Consider the following 20,385-nt stretch of genomic DNA (forward strand, 5'->3'; position numbering starts at 1 on the left):
GAACTTGTGACCCTTCAGTTTTAGCCCCCCAAATACTAGGATTAACTAACACAGCAATAAAATGGAATGACATAAATCAAGGCATGGTCGCACAGGCTTATAATCCCAGAATTTGGGAGGCTGAGACAGGAGGATCACAATTGGAGGACAACCTCAGCTACTTAGTGAGGCCCTTTGCAACTCAGTGAGACAGTTTCAAAATAAAGAATAAAAAATAGAGCTGGGTAGAATGCCACTGGGTTCCATCCCCAGTAAGTACCACCAAAAAAAAAAAAAAGTAATGACATACATCATGGAGAAATCCTCAAAATTATTGTTAAGGGAAGACCCCAAGTGTAAGACATCACGTATTGACTATATGATTCCATTTACAGAAAATATCCAGAAAAGAAGATTTTATATTTGTTTTATTTTTATAGTATTAGAGATTGAACCCAGGAGCATTCTACCTCTGAGCAACAACCCACGTCAGACTTTATTTCTTCTTTGGAAACAATGTCTCTCTAAACTCCAGAGAGCCCCAGTAAGTAGCTGAGACCATATCTGAACCTACCATCCTTCTGTCTCAGCCTCCCCAGGACTGGTATTACAAGTATCTACTACCATAGTTGGCTCTATTATTTTGAAACAGGTTTTTACTAAAGTGGTAAGGACCTCGCTAAATTGCTAGGGCTAGTCTCAAACCTATGATCTTTCTGTTTCAGCTTCCAAAATACTGAGATAACAGGTATGTACCACCATACCATTTGCTTATACTTTTTTTTTCTTTTTGCAGTGCTGGGGATTGAACACAGGGATATTCTACCTCAGAGCAACACATGTAGTCCTATTTTTTCTCCTCCTCCTCCTCCTCCTTCTTTTTTTTTTTTTTTGGGGGGTGGTAATGGGGTTCCTGGAAGCCCTATTTTTACATTTTTTTTTAAATTTGGAAACAGGGTCTCCTAAGCCAGCGCCCGCAGCTGGCTTCGAACTTGCGCGATCCTCCTGTCTCTAACTCCCAAGCATGGGGATTACAAGTGTGCGCCACCAGCCTGGCACTTTTATTCTTTATTTTGAAACAGGGTCTCACTAGTTGCAGGGGGACCTAAGTAGCTGAGGCTGGCCATGAACCCACAATCCTCCTCTCTCAATCTCCCAAGTACTGAGATTATAAAAACACACCACCACACCCAGCTTGCTTTTGATTTCAATTTGCTGTGATATATTACTTTAGTTAAAGCACAATAAGAGCCGGGCATGGTGGCACGCTTGTAATCCCAGCATTCAGGAGGCTGAGACCCGAGGATCACAGTTCACGGACAGCCTCAGCTACTTAGTGAGGCCCTCTGCAACTCAGTGAGAACCGGTTTCAAAATAAAGAATAAAAAATAGGGCAGGGGGTGTAGCTCGGAGGTCAAAAGCGCCTGGATTCCATCCCCACACCTACAAAAACACCAAAAAAACAAAAAAACAAAAACAAACAAAACAAACAAAAAATAAATAAAGCACAATAAGAAAATCTAGCTAGGCACAGGGGTTCATGCTTATAACCCCAGTACTTGGGAGGCTGAAACAAAAGAATCACAGGTACAAAGCCAGCCTCATAAATTTAGTGAGATGCTGTTTCAAAATTAAAAAATAAAAAGTAAAAAAGTCTGGGGTATAGCTCAGTGGTAAAGGGCCCCTAGGTTCAATCCTGGGTTCCTCAGTACCACTACCACCCCCAGAAAAAACCAACAACAAAACAAAACAAAAAAATTAAAACCAGTACTTGAGAGGCTGAGAGGAAGTACGAAGGTTCGAGGCCGGCTTCAGCTATATAGTGAGGTCCTCCACAACTCAGTAAGACCCTGTTTCAAAATAACGAATAAAAAAATGAGATTGGGGTAAGCCTTGGAAGTAGAATGCCCCTGGGTTCAATCCCTTATCACAAGGAGGAAAAAAAATCTAGCCGGGTATGGTGGTGCATGTTTGTAATCTCAGCATTTGGGAGGCTGAGACAGGAGGACTGCGGTTCACAAACAGCCGCAACTACTTAGTGAGGCCCTTTGCAACTCAGTGAGACTTTGTTTCAATATAAAGAATTAAAATATAGGGCTGGGGGTGTCACTTGGAGGTAGACTGCCCCTGGGTTCCATCCCCAGTACTGCAAAAAAAAAAAAAAAAAAAGAAAAAGAAAAGAAAAAGAAAGAAAGGAAGAAAGAAAGAAAAGAAAAAGAAATCTGGCTCCATAGATACAGTTGGAAAAGATAATTAAAATACTTTTTCAAGTAAATCAATTTTTGGCACTATGTCCAGACTCAGCAAATGGTAGTTTCCTTTATGTTAGCTGCAACACAGGAGAATAATATCAATTATTTTTTTTGATTCCTGTGCATGGTGAAAGGTAAGAATTTAGTTCCATCTTTCTACAAATGAATAGCCAGTTCTCCCAGCACCATTTGTTGAAAATGCTGTCTTTCTCCAGCGTATGAGTTTGGCCCCTTTGTCAAAGATTGACTATAGGTGGGTAGGTTTGTTTCTGTAACTTCTATTCCATTCCACTGGTCTGTATGCCTGTTGTTGTGCCAATGTCATGCTGTTTTTACTACTATTGCTCTATAGTATAACTTGAAGTCTGGGATTGTGATGCCTCCTACATGGTTCTTATTGCTGAGAATTGCTTTGGCTATTCTGGGTCTTTTTTTTCTCCATATAAAATTCATGACTGATTTTTCTATGCCTATAAAGAATGTCATTAGTATTTTAATGGGAATTGCATTGAATTTATAGATCACTTTTGGCAGAATGGCCATTCTGATGATATTTAGTCTGCCTATCCATGAGCATGGGACATACTTCCATCTTCCAAGGTCTTCTTCAACTTCTTTTTTTAATGTTTTATACTTTTCTTTGTAGAGGTCTTTTACATCTTTGGTTAGGTTTATTCCTAGGTATTTTATTGGTTTTCAGGTTATAGTGCATGGAATTGATCGGTTTCTTTCTTTAAATTGTGGATTAGTTGTTGGCATAAAGAAAAGCAACTGATTTATGTTGATTTTGTATCCTTCAACTTTGCTGAATTGGTTAATCAGCTCCAGAAGTCTTTTGGTTGAGTTCTTTGGGTCTTCTAGATAAAGGATCATGTCATCTGCAAATAAGAATAGTTTTAATTCCTCCCTTCCTATTTTAATTCCTTTGATTTCCTTCTCTTGTCTTATTGCTATGGCATGGCAACAGTCTCAAGGACTATATTGAAATGAAATGGTGATAGTGGGCATCCTTGTCTTGTTCCTGACTTTAGAGGATATTCTTGCAGTATTTCCCCATTCAAGATGTTGTTGGCTATGGGTTTATTGTATATTGCCTTAATGATGTTGAAATACATTCCTTCTATTCCAATTTTCTACAGTGTTTTTTAACACAAATGTGTGTTGGGTTTTGTCATATGCTTTTTCAGCATCTATTGATATGATCTTGTGGTTTTTATTCCCAGTTCTATTTCTGTGATGAATAACGTGTATTGATTTGCGTATGTTAAACCAGCCTTACCTTTCTGGGATGAAACCGACTTGGTCGTGGTGTGCAATTCTCTTGATATGGTTTTGAATGCGTATAGCTAGTATTTTGTTCAGAATATTTGTATCTATGTTCATCAAGGTTACTGGTCTGAAATTTTCCTTTCTTGAGGTATCATTATTTAGTTTGGAGATTAATGTGATATTGGTCTCATAGAAGGAATTTAAGAGAATTCCATCTCTTTCAATTTCCTGGAACAATTTGTGAAGTATTGGTATTAGTTCTTCACAGAAAGTTTTAAAGAATTCAGTTGGAAACCCATCAGGACCTGGGCTTTTCTTTGATAGCAGAATTTTTATTTCTGTTTATATTTCTTTGCTTGCTATTTGTTGACTTAGGCTTGCTATGTCCTCTTGGTCCAGGTTAGGTAGGTTATATGTGCTTAGAAATCTATTGATTTCTTCCATGTTTTCCAGGCTATTGGAGTATAAATATTCAAAATAGTTTCTGAAAATCCTTTGAATTTCCCCACTGTCTGTGCTGATGTCTTCTTTTTCATTTCTGATTTTAATAATTTGAGTTGATTCTTTCTTTTGGTTAGGCTGGCCAAAGGTTTGTTAATCCTATTAATCTTTTCAAAGAACCAACTTTTTGTTTTGTTGATTCTTTGAATTGCTTTTTTGTTCTCTATTTCAATTACTTTTGTTCTGATTTTAATAATTTCCTGCCTTCTGCTGTTTTGGAATTAGACTGTTGCAGTCTTTCTAGGTCCTCGAGTTGTGTCATTTGGTTGTTTACTTGGCAACTCTCTGTTCTTATGTGGGCAACTCAATGCTATAAACATTCCTTTTAACACTGCCTTCAAAGTGTCCCATAGATTTTGGTAAGTTGTTTCTCTAATTTCATTTATTTCCAGAAACTTATTTCTCTCCTAATTTCCGACCTTACCCACTTGCCATTCAATAGTGGATCATTCAATCTCTATGTATTTAAGTAGTTTCTTTTGAGTTTCCTGTTGCTAATTTCTACTTTCATTCCATTATGGTCTGAAAAGATGCAGGGAATTATATTACATCTTTTGAATTTTCTGGTGTTGCTTTGTGACCCAGGATGTGATCTATTTTTGAGAAGGTTCCATGAGCTGCTAAGAAGAATGTGTATTCTGATGTTCTGCTTGAAATATTCTGTGTATGTTTATTAGGTTCATTTGATTTATAATTTTCTTTAGTTCTGAAGAGTCTTTGCTCATCTTTTGCCTTGAAGATTGATCCAGTGGTGTGAGGTTTGTTGAAATCTCCCAATATTATTATATTTGAGTCTATTTGAGATCTGATGTCCAAGAGGGTTTGTTTTACAAATGTGGCTACACCCACATTTGGGGCATAAACATTTACTATCATTATATCTTCTTGGTGGATTGTTCCTTTTAATAAAAGGAAGTGCCCCACTTTGTCTCTTCTGATGTGTTGTAGCTTAAAGTCTATTTTGTTGGATATCAGTGTTGCTACCCTTCCCCGTTTTTGGTGTCCACTAGCATGATATATCTTTTTCCATCCTTTCACTTTTAATCTGTGAATGTCTTTGGCTATGAGTTTCTTGCAAACAGCATATATTTGGATTATGTTTTTTAATCCACATTGCCAGTCTATGTCTTTTGATTGGTGAGTTAAGTCATTTGATATTCAGAGTTATTATTGAAATATGATTTTTGTTTCCTGTCATTTTCTGTTCTAACTTCTGTTTGGTATAATATTATTTCTTCTTTACTTACACGCCCTGCTGATTAGCTTCATCTCTTCTCTGGTTCTGTAACTTGCTTCTTTTTTCTTTTTTATGATTTATTTAAGTATTTCCTGTAGTGTTGGCTTTGAAGTCCTGATTTCTTTGAGATTCTGCTGATCGTGAAACACTTTTGTTTCTCCATCAATTTTGAATAATAATTTTGCTGGATAAAGCAATTTTGGTTGGAAGTTGTTTTCTTCCAGGGCCTGGATCACATCATACAAGTCTCTCCTGGCATTCATAACTTGGGTTGTATAGTCTAGGGTAATTTTTATTGTTTTGCCCCGAAATACCACCCGTTCTTTTGTTCCCACTGCTTTCAAGATTCTTTCCTTGGCCTCTATGTTGGTCATTTTGATTATTACAATGCATGGGGAGGTCCTCCTTTGATCTTGTCTTAATGGTGTTCTGTATGTCTCCTGAACGTGTAAGTCCAAGTCTCTTTCCATGTTTGGAAAATTCTCTGAATTTCTCTGAAGAGATTATAAATGCCCTTAGCCTGTACCTGTATCCCTTCTTCAATTCCCTTTATTCGTACATTAGGATGTATCATGTTGTTCAATGTTTAGGTTTTGTTGCTGTAATGATTTCTGTATGTTGTTGACTGTGCTTTCAGTTTTGAATAAGCTATCTTCAAACAATGAAATTCTATTTTCCAATTCATCTAATCTTCCAAAATTTCTTTCTATTGCTGTCTTCATTTCACTTATTGACTCTTTTGTAGTGTTTCCATTTCCTCTTTCATTTCCTGTATGCATTATTTGAGGCCTTTCATCAGGAATTTGAGGTCCTTCATCAGGATTCAGAATTCTCCTTCTTGAGCAGGGTGTGGTGGCGCACGCTTGTAATCCCCGTGCTTGGGAGGCTGAGACAGGAGGATCGCACGGATTCAAAGCCAGCCTCAGCTACTTAGTGAGGCTTTCAGCAACTTAGTGAGACTCTGTCTCCAAATAAAATATAAAAAAGGTCTGGGAGTATAGCCCGGAGGTAGAAAGCCTCTGGGTTCCACCCCCAGTACCACCAAAAAAAGAAAAGAAAAGAAAAGAAAAGAAAAGAAAAGAAAAGAATTCTCCTTCTTGATTTTTTTGTTTGGGGGTGCAGGACTGGATATGGAATCCAGGGGCATGTGACCTCCAAGCTACACTCCCTGCCCTATTTTTTTTTTTTTATTCTTTATTTGAAACCAGGTCTCACTGAGTTGCAGAGGGCCTCACTAAGTAGCTGAGGCTGTCTGCGAACCATGATCCTCTGGGTCTCAGCCTCCCGAATGCTGGGATTACAAGCATACGCCACCATGCCCGGCTTTCCTTCTTGCATTTCCTCTAGGTTAGTATTCCTAATTTCCGTTGTTTCTTCATTATTCCTAATTCTCATATTTTCAAGGTTCTCATGCATGTTTCTTTGATATTTTGGCATCTTCTGTGGTTATTATGTCTAATCCAGTCTTAGTAGTGGGAATTTAGAAGTGTCAGCAGGTATGCAGTACTTTTTCCAATGGTGAGAGTTAGGTGATGGTGGAGGAGCTAGGGTGATGGGTGCAAGAGTTGGGTAAGGTAGAGGATATGATTAGGTTGAGGAAATGCTTAAGTATAATAGGGTAGTATCTGGTTGAGGATGGGAGAAGGTTAGATAGTAGGACTCTTGTAGTTAGTAGAATATCTAAGTATGGAGATATGAAATACCTTGAGTATTAAACAAGGAGATACAGTAAAGGAAAAAGTTTTGAGAAAAGGCAGTAGATAGGCTAGAGTGAAGAAGTTTGTAAAAGGAGTGTGGGGGGGAAGGAGCAAACAAACACAAATAAAGTAACAAAACAAGATACAAAAGCTAACTATTATACATGGAAGACAAACACAAAAAAAAAGGAAAAAAGAGTAAGAGAGAAAAAAGGCAAAATAAAATGAAAAGAACCAGCAACCATTTGAGACAAGTAAAACAGACAACCAAACAAACAAACAAAAAAAAACCCAAATAAAAGGGAAAAAAAACCCAAAAAACAAAAAACCAGTCCTACTAATTTACAAATATGGGGCAGGACCGTATAACATCTGAATGTCTGATTTCTGTGGTAACTTCTGGATTATTTTCCAATATCTCTTATTTGCTCTATACCCTATTGTCAACTTTTGAACCCACTCTCTGAGTGTATAGGCCCCTCTCTCACCTCTGAAAGCTTCGTGTTTAGGTGTCAGGGAGTTGGGAGTCACTGTTAATGAGTTTTTTTGTGTGCGTGTGTGTGGTACTGGGGTTCCTGGAAACCCTTCTAACTCAGGGCTTCTACTCCAAAACCTATTTTATATTTATATTTGGAAACAGGGTCTCTTAAGCTAACGAGGCTGGCTTCGAAACTGCTCGATCCTCCTGTCTCCACCTCCCAAGCTCGGGGATAACAAGTGTGCGCCACCACGCCCAGCTTGCTAATGAGTTTTGAAACCGGGTTTCACTGAGTTGCAAAGGGCCTTGCTAAATAGCTGAGACTGTCTGCAAACTACAATCCTATACTCTCCACCTCCAGAATGCTGGGAATACAAGTGTGTGCCACCACGCCCAGCTGTGTTGTAAATATTTTTGCTCAGGTTACAAATGTTTGCTTTTTAGTAAAATATGACTGTATATAATATAATGCCATAGCTGGTAAGGGGTTCAAACACATCAGATCAGATCAACCCTTTCAATTTACAGATAACAAGCTGATGCAAACTGAAGAAATGACCTGCCCAAGGTCAAAACCCAGAGAAAAGCTTCCACTGTGGCCAGAGATTCTGGCTATCCTGGCTGTATACAAAGACGACACACCTGGATTCAAACAGGCCCTGCTTCTCCAGCGGTCTCACTCTTTTCTTTGTCACTGCCAACTTGGTCAGGTCCACATACTTGGTCTCCCCATTGCTGTACGTGAACTCAAGAACACTGTTCCACTCCCCCTGCACTCTGCAAACCACGGCATTGGAAACATTGTGCTTTACTTCAGCTGTGACCCTAGAGGCAAGCAGAAAGTGAAGGTCAACACTAGCAAGTGAGACTTTGTTTCTTAAGATTATGACAAGCCAGGCGTGGTGGTGGCGCACCCTTGTAATCCCAGCATTCAGGAGGCTAAGACTGGAGGATCAGTTTGCGGACATCCTCAGTTACTTACTGAGGTTCTCTGCAACTTAGTGAGACCCTGTTTTAAAATAATAGCATAAAAAAAAAACAAATAGGGCAGGGGATGTAACTCAGAGGTCAAAATGCCTCTGGGTTCTATCCCCAGACCCACCAAAAAAAAAAAAAAAAGAGTACAACATTTGGTAACACACCCTGCAAATCCAACTTAAATGAGTATACAGCTCACTTCAATTTGTTATTGCCAAAGTCAGACACTAATTCTATGAAATTACTAAACGATTTTCTCTAATACTATTAATTTTCTTCTCCATACTTCCTTTATATTTTTCCCCATAATTTATTGGTTCATTGCAATTATACATCACAGTGAGATTCCATGTGTTAAAAACATACATGTGTACTCCTAAAATATAATGCCGGGTGTAGCGGTGTAGGCTTATAATCCCCGCACTTGGGAGGCAGAGACAGGAGGATCACACAGGTTCGAAGCCAGCCTCACTGGTTTAAGAGACCCTGTTTCCAAATAAAAATATAAAATAGGTCTGGGAGTACATGTAGCCCAGACGTAGAAGGGTTTCCAGAAACCCCAGTACCAACAAAAGAAAAAAAAAAACATCAGTTTTAAATGTTGAAAAAAACACTAGACATCAAACTAGAGGCTTTATTACCATCAAGTGTGATCTTAACATTTTTTTTCTCTTGTGGTACTCGGGATTGAAGCCAGAGAAGCATTCTACCTCTAAGCTATACCCCCTGCCCTATTTTATTTTTCTTATTTTGAAACAGGGTGTAAGTTGTGGAGGGCATCACTATGTTGCTGAGGTTGGCTGAGGTCGCAATACTCCAGTCTCAGCTTCTCAAGGAAATGGGTTACAGATGTATGCCACCACTCCCAGCTAACTTTTTTTTTTATTACAGTTTCAAAATATTATGACAAACTATATGTGGTGCGCACACTTGTAATCCCAGCATTTGAGAGGCTGAGATGGGAGGATTGCAATTGGAGGAAAACCTCAGCTACTACTTAGTGAGGCCCTTTGCAACTCAGTGAGGTCCTGTTTCAAAATAAAGAATAAAAAATAGGGCTGGGGTGCAGCTCAGAGGTAGAATGCCCCTGGGTTCCATCCCCAGTACCACCAAAAAAAAAAAAAATCTGGGGAAAAAATAAATCTTTCCTGGAAAGAAAAAAGGATTATTGCAAATAGCTAAAGTTTGACCACACAAGATTCTTTCCAAGACCAGAAGAAATTCATTTCTCAAGAAAAGCATGTAAACATTTACAGATTATTTATTATAATTGTTTCATATCTCCTTATCCAGAAAACATACTGGAGAATAAAAACTACATGTCACCAAGAAATCACCAACATTACAATTATTTAATAAGTGCTGGAATTGAAAAAGTTATCAATGTAGTTTTCTTCCCCTGTGCATCCTACAGAAGCAGACCCTTTGGAGAATAGTTTCAGCAATACAAGAATGTTATAGGAAAACAGATTTCAGCTCTAAGCTGACATAAACGAATGGATCCTAAAAATGGAATGGGCTGCCTCACACTGGGTTCTGTACTACTAATAATGTTCCAACACAAATTGAACAAATCAGTTCATAGGAATGTGACAAAAGGATTTATGCAACTACTCAGTGCTGGCTTACTGACTTCAAGGTTCCTTCTAGTATAAGGCTTGAATCCTGTGATTACTATGATGAGAGTCAATAAAAGCATACATTAACAAAGTAGGAACTAGATCAATATCTTCTCTAAGGGTAAAAAGGTGATTATTTGGAAAGTATCCAGTGGTTCTGTTTGGGTAATCTCTATCTTTTTGTATTTGGTACTGGGGATTGAACCCCGAAGCATTCTACCTCCAGCCTACCCCCAATTTTATTTCTTATTTGGAAAGAGAGTCTCACTAGGTTGCTAGGAGCCTAAATTACTGAGGATGGCCTGCCATCCTCCTGTCTCAGCCTGGTGCTGGGATTACAAGGATGCACCACCACACCCAGGTTAGGTCATCTCTCTTTTTTTGGGGGGGGTGGTACTGGGGGTGGAACCCAGAGGCTTTCTACCTCCGGGCTATACTCCCAGACCTATTTTTTAATGTTTTATTTTGAAACAGGGTCTCACTAAGTTGCTGAGAGCCTCACTAAGTAGCTGAGGCTGGCTTCGAACCTGTACAATCCTCCTGTCTCAGCCTCCCAAGCGCAGGGATTACAAGCGTGCGCCAACACGACCAGCTAGGTCATCTCTTTTTTAAAAAAATTCGCTTTTTAAAAAAAATTTGCTAGGCTTGGTGGCATACGCTTGTAATCCCAGCATTCGGAATGCTGAGACCGGAGGTTATCAGTTCGCAGACAGCCTCAGCTACTTAGTGAGGCCCTCTGCAACTTAGTGAGACCCTGTTTCAAAATAAAGAATAAAAAACAAAAAATTAGGGTTGAAGGTGTACCATGGAGGTCGAATGCCCCTGGGTTCTATCCCCAGACCCAAAAATACATATACATATTTGCTTTTTCAGTGTCTTGAAATCTGTATCTTTAAAGGTCCATGCAATGTCTCAGAGCTACACTAGCTTTCTTTCCACTTCGTTTAAGACTGTTGAGTATCAATCTTCCAGTGAAGAAGTAATATATCCATAATACAACTGAAAGTCTCATATATGATTGAAGAAAGGGTATTATGGTATAACCACTTATAACTGTCCAGCAGTATCTAATAAAGCAAATTCTGTTGTGTGTATATGCTACACTTTCTTTATCCATTGATCTAATGGATACCTGGGCTGTTTCCATAAATTGGCTTGTGTGAATTGTCTAGCAGCACTATGTGCAAGTGACAAAAGTTGAAATTGCAAATGTTCATCCACATTAGAATGAATAAATCACTGGGCATGGCGGTGCACACTAATAATCCCAGTATTTGGGAGGCTGGGACAGGGGTATCACAGGTTTGAGACTGCCCTCAGCAACTTAGCAAGACCCTGTTTCAAAATAAAACAGTCATGTATGGTATATACACTTGTAATCCCAGTACTTTGGAGGCTGAGACAGGAGGATTGCAGGTTCATAGCCAGCCTCAGATACTTTGTGAATCCCTCTGCAATTTAGTAAGACTCTGTTTCAAAAATAAAGGTGGTGGCCCATGCTTGTAATAGCAGTACTGGAAGGCCAAGACAGGAGGATCCCAGGTTTGAGCACAGCCTCCATAAGTAGTGAGACTTGTCAACCTAGTGAGAGAGGGAGAGAAATTGTAATAGAGCATGAGGGAGGCCTTGGGGATGCTAGAAATGCATTCTATCTAGATCAAAGTGCTCAAGTTTTACTTTGTCAAAATTATCAATTTATATATTTTTGTATTTGTGCATTCCTGTTATTTTTCAATTAAAAATTCTTAAGAAACAGCCAGGCATGGTGATGCATGCTTGTAATCCCTGCACTTGGGAGGCTAAGACAGGAGGATCGCACAGGTTTGAAGACAGCCTCAGCTACTTAGTGAGACCCTGTTTCCAAATAAAGAATAATACAGGTCTGAGAGTATAGCCCGGAGGTAGAAAGCCCCTGGGTTCCACCCCCAGTACCCCCCCCACACACACACACAAAAAAAAAAAAACAGAAACAAAAACTCTTAAGAAAACTACCCCTACACTTCTAGGACATTCAGAGTAGACAACCAAGTTTTAAGGAGAGAGTCAACGCTTTTCTTAAGATCCCACTGGGAAACTTGTCAGCAAACAGTTTGAGTGCTCTGGACAAGCGCTGAAGGCTAACAAGGAGTGTAAATGGCTCGTGTCTAAATGAATTAGACAGAAGCCACCATGTCATACTGGCTACCACTGCTGTGCTTCTTGAACTATTTCTCAAGATTGAACATACTTTCAACTTAACTTGTGGCTACAGCAGCTTCCACTGAGGTCTGGATCCAATCTGAATCCCTCAAAGCAAAAGTGAGCCAGGGCCTGCATATGCATTCGTAAAAATCTTATTCTGGGCTGGGCGTGGTGGCACATGCTTGTAGTCCCAGCATTCAGGAGGCAGAGACCAGAGGATCACGGTTCAGGGATAGCCTCAGGTACTTAACGCGCCCTTTGCAACTCAGTGAGACCCTTTTTCAAAAAAATAAAGAGTAAAAAATAGGACCAGGGGTGTAGCTTGAAGGTAGAATGCCCCTGGGTTCCATCCCCAGTAACACACACACACACACACACACTAAATAAAATAAATCTTATTCTATGTGTCATTAGCTACCTCACAAGAAAATTTTTCAAAGAACTGTTATGTTAATATTTTTTTGTGTGTGTGATACTGGGGATTGAACCCAGAGGCATTCTACCTTTGAGCTGCATCCATCCACCAGCCTGATTTTATTTATTATTGGAAACAGGGTCTTGCTAAATTGATGAGAGTCTCACTACTTGCTGAGGCTGTCCTTGAACCTGTGATCTTCTAGTTTCAGCCTCCCAAGTACAGGGATTACAGGCATGCACCACCATACCTGCCTTAATAATGTTATAATTTTAAGAACTAGGTCAATCCCATTCACATAAAACAAATTAAAATGAGAAAAAAGAGTCATAAAACAAGAGAAAAGGGGAAGAACAAGAGCCAAATACTAATAAAATATTCTTACCGGTGCAGTCTGCCACCATAAAATGGCTTCGTATGAAAAGTGATGCTGGCTGAATATCCAGTTTTTGCACAGTTGACGCTGACTTTGCCGCCCAGTTCTACCCAAGGAACCGTTAAAATTGACCGCGCATATGCACAAGGGAGAGAAAAGGTATACTCTTCTCCATGCTCCAGCAGACTGAGGATACCTGAATAAGAACACGAAGTGCCCACATCCTTTTAAAGAAACAGCTATCCTCCATGACAATGTCCATATTATATTATTCCTGTCTAGTAATGAACATAATTATTTTGTTTAATCTTCACTGAGCTTCAGATACTGACTTTATTTACAAGTATATTTGACATCATTTCCTTGTGATAGTGATCATAGTTATTTCACTGTGATCTTACTGTCCCTTTGTGGTTCAGAGAGCCAGTAAATGTTATAGTGGAAACAGTTCATCTTCTTACTAACTCTCCTAAAAATAAAATAAATCCACTAAGTGAAATTTAAGGCTGTGCTATTATGGTAAGACTTAGTTATGCCAGGTGTGGTGGCGCCTATAATTCCAGTACTTGGGAGGCTGAGACAGGAGGAACACAGATTCGAGGCCAACCTTAGCAATGTAGTGAGATTTTCAGCAACCTAGTGAGACTGTTTCAAAACAAAAAAAGGAAAAAATAAGAAAAGGGCTGGGCATGTAGCTGGGAGGTAAAATGTTCCTGGGTTCAATCATCAGTATCATAAGAACAAAAAATGATTTGGTCATTAGTACAAACCACCTTTTCCGTAATTTTGGAATAACCAGACAGCCAATGCTACAACAGTATGGACAGCTGGATGTAGTGAAGCATGACTGTAATCCCAGCTACTGGGGAGACTGAAGCAAGAGGATTCCAAGTTTGAGACCAGCCTGAGCAACATATAAGACCCTGTCTCAAAATAAACTAAAAAGGGCTAGAGATGTATCTCAGTGGTTGACCTCTTGTCTAATATGGACCAGCCCCTGGGTTCAATCCCCAGTAAAAAAGGAAAGAAGAACAGGAAGGAAGAAGGGAGGGAGGGAGGGAGGGAAAAGGAAAATGGAAGAAAAGGAAAGAAAGATAAAGATATACATAGACTTTAAACTCAGATACTATGACAGGAAAACTGTTTTTCATTCTAGGAGATACATACATACATATATACATATATGTACATATATGTATGTGTGTATGTAGTATATGTATATACATATGTATACTAAATATAACTTGTATATTAAAGAAGAGAAAAATATAATTCTATTATGAAAACTATAGTCATAATCATTTTCTTTACCAAATTCTGAAATATTAGGGCAGACATGGTGGTACATGCTTGTAATCCCAGTACTTTGGAGGCTGAGACAGAAGGATTGCAGGTTTGTGGCCAGCCCCAACAGGTTAGTGAGGTTCTTTGCAACTTACTGAGACCCTGTTTAAAAATTAAAAATAAAATAAGGCTAAGTGTATAGCTGAGAGGTAGAATGCCCCTGGCTTCAATCTCTAGCACCACACACACATAAACAAAAATTTAAGTATTTAGGACAAAGCTACAAGAGATGTAAATGATGGTCTGGTCTTAAAACAAATATTCTAATATGGCTTTGTTTCATATTAAGTGATGCTATATGACAGGTAGCTTAAAACATAAAATGGATTACATTAATGAATAATCCACCCTAGCTGAATACTTTCTAATGTTATAAAAGTTGTGATTAATCTAAAATATCATTTGGAGTCAGGCGTGGTGGCGCACGCTTGTAATCCCCGCGCTTGGGAGGCAGAGACAGGAGGATTGTGCAGGTTCGAAGCCAGCCACGCGCGCTGGCTTAGGAGACCCTGTTTCCAAATAAAAATGTAAAAATTGGTCTGGAAGTGTAGCCCGGAGGTAGAAGGGCTTCCAGGAACCCCAGTACCAAAAAAAAAAAAAAAAACAACAACAACAAAAAAAAACATATATATATATATATATATATATATATTGGATATTGGGAAGACAAATTGTAACACTAAATTTAAAAAATAGAGGAAAATGAAAGAGAGATATAAAAATTTTTCCTAATATTTTTTTAATTTTATTTTTGCAGTACTGGGGATGGAACCCAGGAGCATTCTACCTCCGAGCTACACCTTCAGCCCTATTTTTATTATTTTTTCATTCTTTATTTTGAAATGGATCTCACTGCAAAGGGCCTCACTAAGTAGCTGAAACTATGATCTTCCTGTCTCAGCCTCCCAAATGCTGGGATTATAAGCGTGCACCACCACGCCCGGCTAAAAAACTATTTTCTTCTCAGCTATGATGCAATCTCAAAAATGTTAGACACAGGCTATATCATTAAAATACTCAGAAGCTAATTGTGGTGGTGCATGCTTGTAATCCCAGCATTCAGGAGGTTGTGACCAGAGGATCCCAGTTCTAAGACAGCCTCAGCTACTTAGTGAGGCCCTCTGCAACTTACCGAGACACTGTTTCAAAAAAAAGAATACAAAATAGGGCAGGGAGTATAGCTTGGAGGTTCAAAGCCCCTGGGTTCCACACCAGACCCAGAGAATGAATATATATATATATACACACACACACACACACATACACACACACACACACACACACACACACACACACACACACCTGCTAAGGAATACAGATAAAAGTTACCTAGAAGGTGTGTATGTGCTGTGTGTATGTATTTATGTATATATGTATATATATTTTCTTTTTGTGGCACAGAATATTGAACCCAGGGTCATTCTACATCTGAGATACATCCCCTGCCCTATTTTTTATTCTGTATTTTGAATCAGAGTCTCACTGAGTTGCAAAGGGATTCACTAAGTAGCTAAGGCTGTCCGCAAACTGAGATCCTCCTTGCTTTAGCCTCCCAAATGCTGGGATTACAGCATGCGTCACCACTCCCAGCTCCCAGTCATATTTTTTATCTTTCCTTCCGTCCGTCCACCCACCTACCTACTTTCCTTCCTTCCTTCCTTCCTTCCTAGTGCTGGGGGACTGACTCTAGGGACATTCTGCCTCTGAGCTCCACCCTCATTCCTATTTTATTTTTATTTTGAAACAGAATCTTACTATGTTGTGGAGAGCCTCTCTCTCACTAAGTAACTAAGGCTGGCCACAAACCTGCGATCCTTCTGTCTCAGCTTCCCAAGTACTGGGATTATTAGTGTACAGCACCCAACCCAGCTATATGTATTCTTTTGGTACTGGGGACTGAACTCAGGAGCACTCTACCTCTAAGCTAAACACCCAGCCCTATTTTATTTTTTATTTTGAAACAGGGTATGAGTTGCTGAGGCTGGCTTCAAACCTGTGATTTTCCTTTCTCAGCCTCCCAAGTACTAGGATTTCAAGTGTGCGGCACTATACCTAGCTGAAAATACTTCTTATTGTGCAATTTATTTTTATATTTATTCACTTAGTTTTGTGGTACAAGGGATTGACAGGAGCATTCTACCTCTGAGCTATACCACCAGATCTATTCTTTATTTTTTATTTAAATATAGGGCCTCACTAAATTGCTAATCTTGCATTCCTCCTGTCTCAGCCTCCCAAGTAATAGGATTACAAGTCTGCACTACCATGAACAGCAGAACCTTTATTATAATAAAAATTTGGAAACAATTTCAATGCCCAAACAGAAGAAATTGTTTTAATAAAAGACAGTAAATGCATTTTGTAGACACCAATTACATAGGAAATGACTATATGTAGTTAAAAAAGGAGAGCACTAAGCCAGGCATGGTGGTGCATGCTTATAATCCCACTACTTGAGAGGCTGAGACAGGAGGATCGCAGGTTTAAGGACAGCCTCAAATAGTGAGACTCTCATCAACCTCGAGAGATCCTGTTTCAAAATAAAAATAAAAATAAAAATAGGGCCAGGGACATAGCTCAGAGATAGACTACTTTGGTGCCAAAAAAGAAAAAAAAACAATCTATATACAGGATTCTTAAATTTATAAAAGTATGAATATGCATGCAAAAAAATTTAAGTAAATAAATATAAAAAATATACTAGCTCAAATTAGCCAACACAACTTAGTGAGACTCTGCTTCAAAATAAAAAAAATAAAAAAATAGAGCTCAGGGGTAGAATGCCATTGAGTTCAATCCCCAGTACCACAAACATGAATGAATGAATGAATGAATGAATGATAAATACAAGTGAAATGGGATAGGGGCGTGGCTTGGAGATAGAATGCCCTTGGGGTCAACCCCCAGCATCACAAATAAATACATAAATACATAAATGAATAAGTAAATATTTTAAAATAAAATAAAAATAAAAATTGGAGAACAATTTTTCTACTTACCTTCTCCAACCATTGTCACACCTATTGACATGCCTAAGAATTTGCTTTTAGTCCAGACATGTGCATTTACACACATCTTCCTCTCTGCACATTCTGCATAAAATCCTGAGACTGGAGGATGATGGGAAACCTGCTCAGCAACGAATCTGACTGTGTAACAGTCTGATCCCACCTGGCTGGACGATTCCTCTGATAGAGAAGCGTGGTCTGTGGTGGCCTGGGTGGAAGGGCTGCTAACAATACCAGAAGCTACCTCGCTTTTCGGCACTCTCCAGGAACAGTGAAATGTCTCTCCAATGATAGGATTGTACGGCTTCTTAGCAATGGCTCCCTTGCGGCCTTCGTGAAATGAGGTAAGGTAGTACTCAACAAAGCGTATCATCCTGTCCTCAGCTGTGGCTCCATTAGTGATGCTGATGAATAGGTCTGGGTGAGACATAAAGTCTGCATACATTTCCAGCAAGGAACGCTTCTCTAGGATAAATGTAGGGAGCACCACCTAAAACAACAATAACAAAAATCAACAAAGGGGTTTAATCCATGGTACACCTATAGATAATTATTATTACTCTGAAAGCATTCTGTTCTAATAGTACCTTTATTTTAAAAATAAAGACACCTGCCGGGCGTGGTGGCGCACGCTTGTAATCCCCGCGCTTGGGAGGCGGAGACAGGAGGATCGCGCTGGTTCGGAGCCAGCCGTGCTGGCTTAAGAGACCCTGTTTCCAAATAAAAAATATAAAATAGGTCTGGGAGTGTAGCCTAAAAGTAGAAGGGCTTCCAGGAACCCCAGTACCACCAAAAAAAAATAAAAATAAAAATAAAGACACTAAGAATAGTAAAAATAAAAAGAATTTGGTCTTTTTAAAAAAAAATAAGTATGCCATTTGAAGTGTATTCATTCATCACTTTGTTTTTTGTTTTGTTTTTTTGTTTTTGGTGGTACTGGGGTTCCTGGAAGCCCTTCTACTTCCAGGCTACACTCCCAGACCTATTTTATATTTTTATTTGGAAACAGGGTCTCTTAAGCCAGCGAGGCTGGCTTTGAACCTGCACGATCCTCCTGTCTCCGCCTCCCAAGCATGGGGATTACAAGAGTGCACCACCACGCCCGGCTATTCATCACTTTGAATTGAACCTGGGGCATCCATCTCTGTGTGTGTGTGTGTGTGTGTGTGTGTGTGTGTGTGTGTGTGTTACTGAGGATGGAACCTAGGGGCATTCTATCTCTGAGCTACACCCCCAGCCCTATTTTTTATTCTTGATTTTGAAACAGGGTCTCACTGAGTTGCAAAGGGCCTCACAAAGTAGCTAGGCTGTCCTTGAACCATGATCCTCCTTTCTCAGCCTCCCAAATGCTGGGATTACAAGCATGCGCCTACAAGCATGCACCACCATGCCCAGCCCACCTCTAATTTTTATTTCTTGTTTTGAAACAGGTTCAATCCCCAGTACTACACACAAAAAATTGTGTGCATGTGTGTGTAAGAATAGTGAGCTGGGTGTGGTGGTGTACACTTGTAATCCTAGTACTTGGGAGGCTGAGAAAGGAGGATCAGAGATTCAAGGACAGCATCAGAAATCAGTGGGACTCTCATCAACCTAGTGAGATCCTGTTTCCAAATAAAAATAAAATAGGGCTAAGGTATAGCTCAGAGGTAGAAAGCCTCTGAGTTCAATTTCTAGTAAAACACATACACGCAAGTGTGTGCGCACACATGCACATGAGTACACAAAAAACAAACCCTCTAAAAAGCATTAAAGAGTAAGCATGCTTGCCAGGCATGGTGGCGCACGATTGTAGCTGAGGCTGACCAAAAACCTGTGATTCTCCTGTCTTAGCCTACTAAGTACTGGGATTATAAGCATGTAGCACAATGTCCAGTGGCCTATTTTTGTAAATAAAATTTTGTTGGAACATAGCCATTTCCAACCCAGTGTATCATCTTTGGCTGCTTTTGTACTATACAAGCAGAATTAAGTAGCTACAACAGAGACCTTAACCATCCCTGAAAATATTTACTATCTGGGCGGGCAGGGTGGCACACGCTTGTAATCCCAGCATTCGGGAAGCTGAGACATGAAGATCTGGGTTCGCGGACAGCCTCAGCTACTTAGTGAGGCCCTTTGCAACTCAGTGAGACCCAGTTTCAAAATAAAGAATAAAAAATAGGGCAGGGGGTGTAGCTCAGAGGTCAAATGCCCCTGGGTTCCATCCCAGACCCGCAAAAAAAAAAAAAAAAAAATTTACTATCTGGCCTTTACAGAAAATGATTACTGACTCCTATCATAGATTATGCCTCAAATGTACTACCCTCATATAGGAGTTACAAGTAAAGTGGAAAGTGTAATTTCATGATTTTATAGAATTATATCCTTTTCCTTAAAACTTTCCAGTAAAGCATATCAATGGACCCTTTTCATTTTTCACAGGAACAGCAAGAATATGGGTCTTTATTTGTTGCAAGTCTTCCTACTACACAAGAAAACCATTAGCTTTTTTATGAAAATAAGAAACGCTGCTCAAGAAACCAAATCATAAAGAACAAAATGTCCTGACAACATTAGAATTTCAGGTATCTCCATAGCCACATCATGCCAGAACTTACTCTGGTTAAATCCATGCCAAGCTTGAGCTGTGACAGGAGGTGCAGGATGACACTGCGCTGCTCCTCTACAGCTCCGAGGTCATCCTCCTTGTTGTCAGAGGTATCCTCCACCTCATCATCTGCATTTATTTCTTCAGGTTCCTTGAGGGAAAATAAAACATACTATAATTACATATTAATATGCACAAGAATAAAAGATTCAACATCAGACTTGAAAATATTTCTACTGGATCTGAACAAATCAGAGGATGAATAAAATCTTTCTCAAAGTATAAATTCCAAGGCTGGGTGTGGTGGCACATGCCCAAATCCCACTAGTTGGGTGGTTGGGACAGGAGGATCACAGGTTTGAAGCAAACCTCTGCAACGTAGTGAGACTCTTGTTTCAAAACGAAAAATAAAAAGAGCTAGGAATGTTGCAGAGATGGAATGCCTCTGGCATTATTTTGCC

General features: G+C 39.4%; 1 protein-coding gene and 1 long non-coding RNA gene across 2 annotated transcripts in view; one reads left to right on the plus strand and one right to left on the minus strand.

The window, feature by feature from the left end:
• Nucleotides 1–20,385, plus strand: part of LOC308263049 — a 448,643-nt gene that overhangs the window by 146,192 nt on the left and 282,066 nt on the right. The gene's annotated exons all lie outside the window — the stretch shown is intronic.
• The window catches only part of OSBPL11 (oxysterol binding protein like 11), a gene marked incomplete at both ends in the record, with an annotated part of 87,565 nt that overhangs the window by 6,219 nt on the left and 60,961 nt on the right, over nt 1–20,385 (minus strand). Inside the window, 4 exons of the mRNA XM_080696727.1 lie at nt 8,056–8,238; nt 12,992–13,178; nt 17,326–17,824; nt 19,935–20,075. Of these exons, the coding sequence (XP_080552853.1) occupies nt 8,056–8,238; nt 12,992–13,178; nt 17,326–17,824; nt 19,935–20,075 (1,010 nt within the window). The remainder of the gene's footprint in view (nt 1–8,055; nt 8,239–12,991; nt 13,179–17,325; nt 17,825–19,934; nt 20,076–20,385) is intronic.

Source organism: Muscardinus avellanarius (assembly GCF_963383645.1).
Source record: "Muscardinus avellanarius genome assembly, chromosome: 5".
In the NCBI taxonomy this organism is placed as follows: domain Eukaryota; kingdom Metazoa; phylum Chordata; class Mammalia; order Rodentia; family Gliridae; genus Muscardinus; species Muscardinus avellanarius.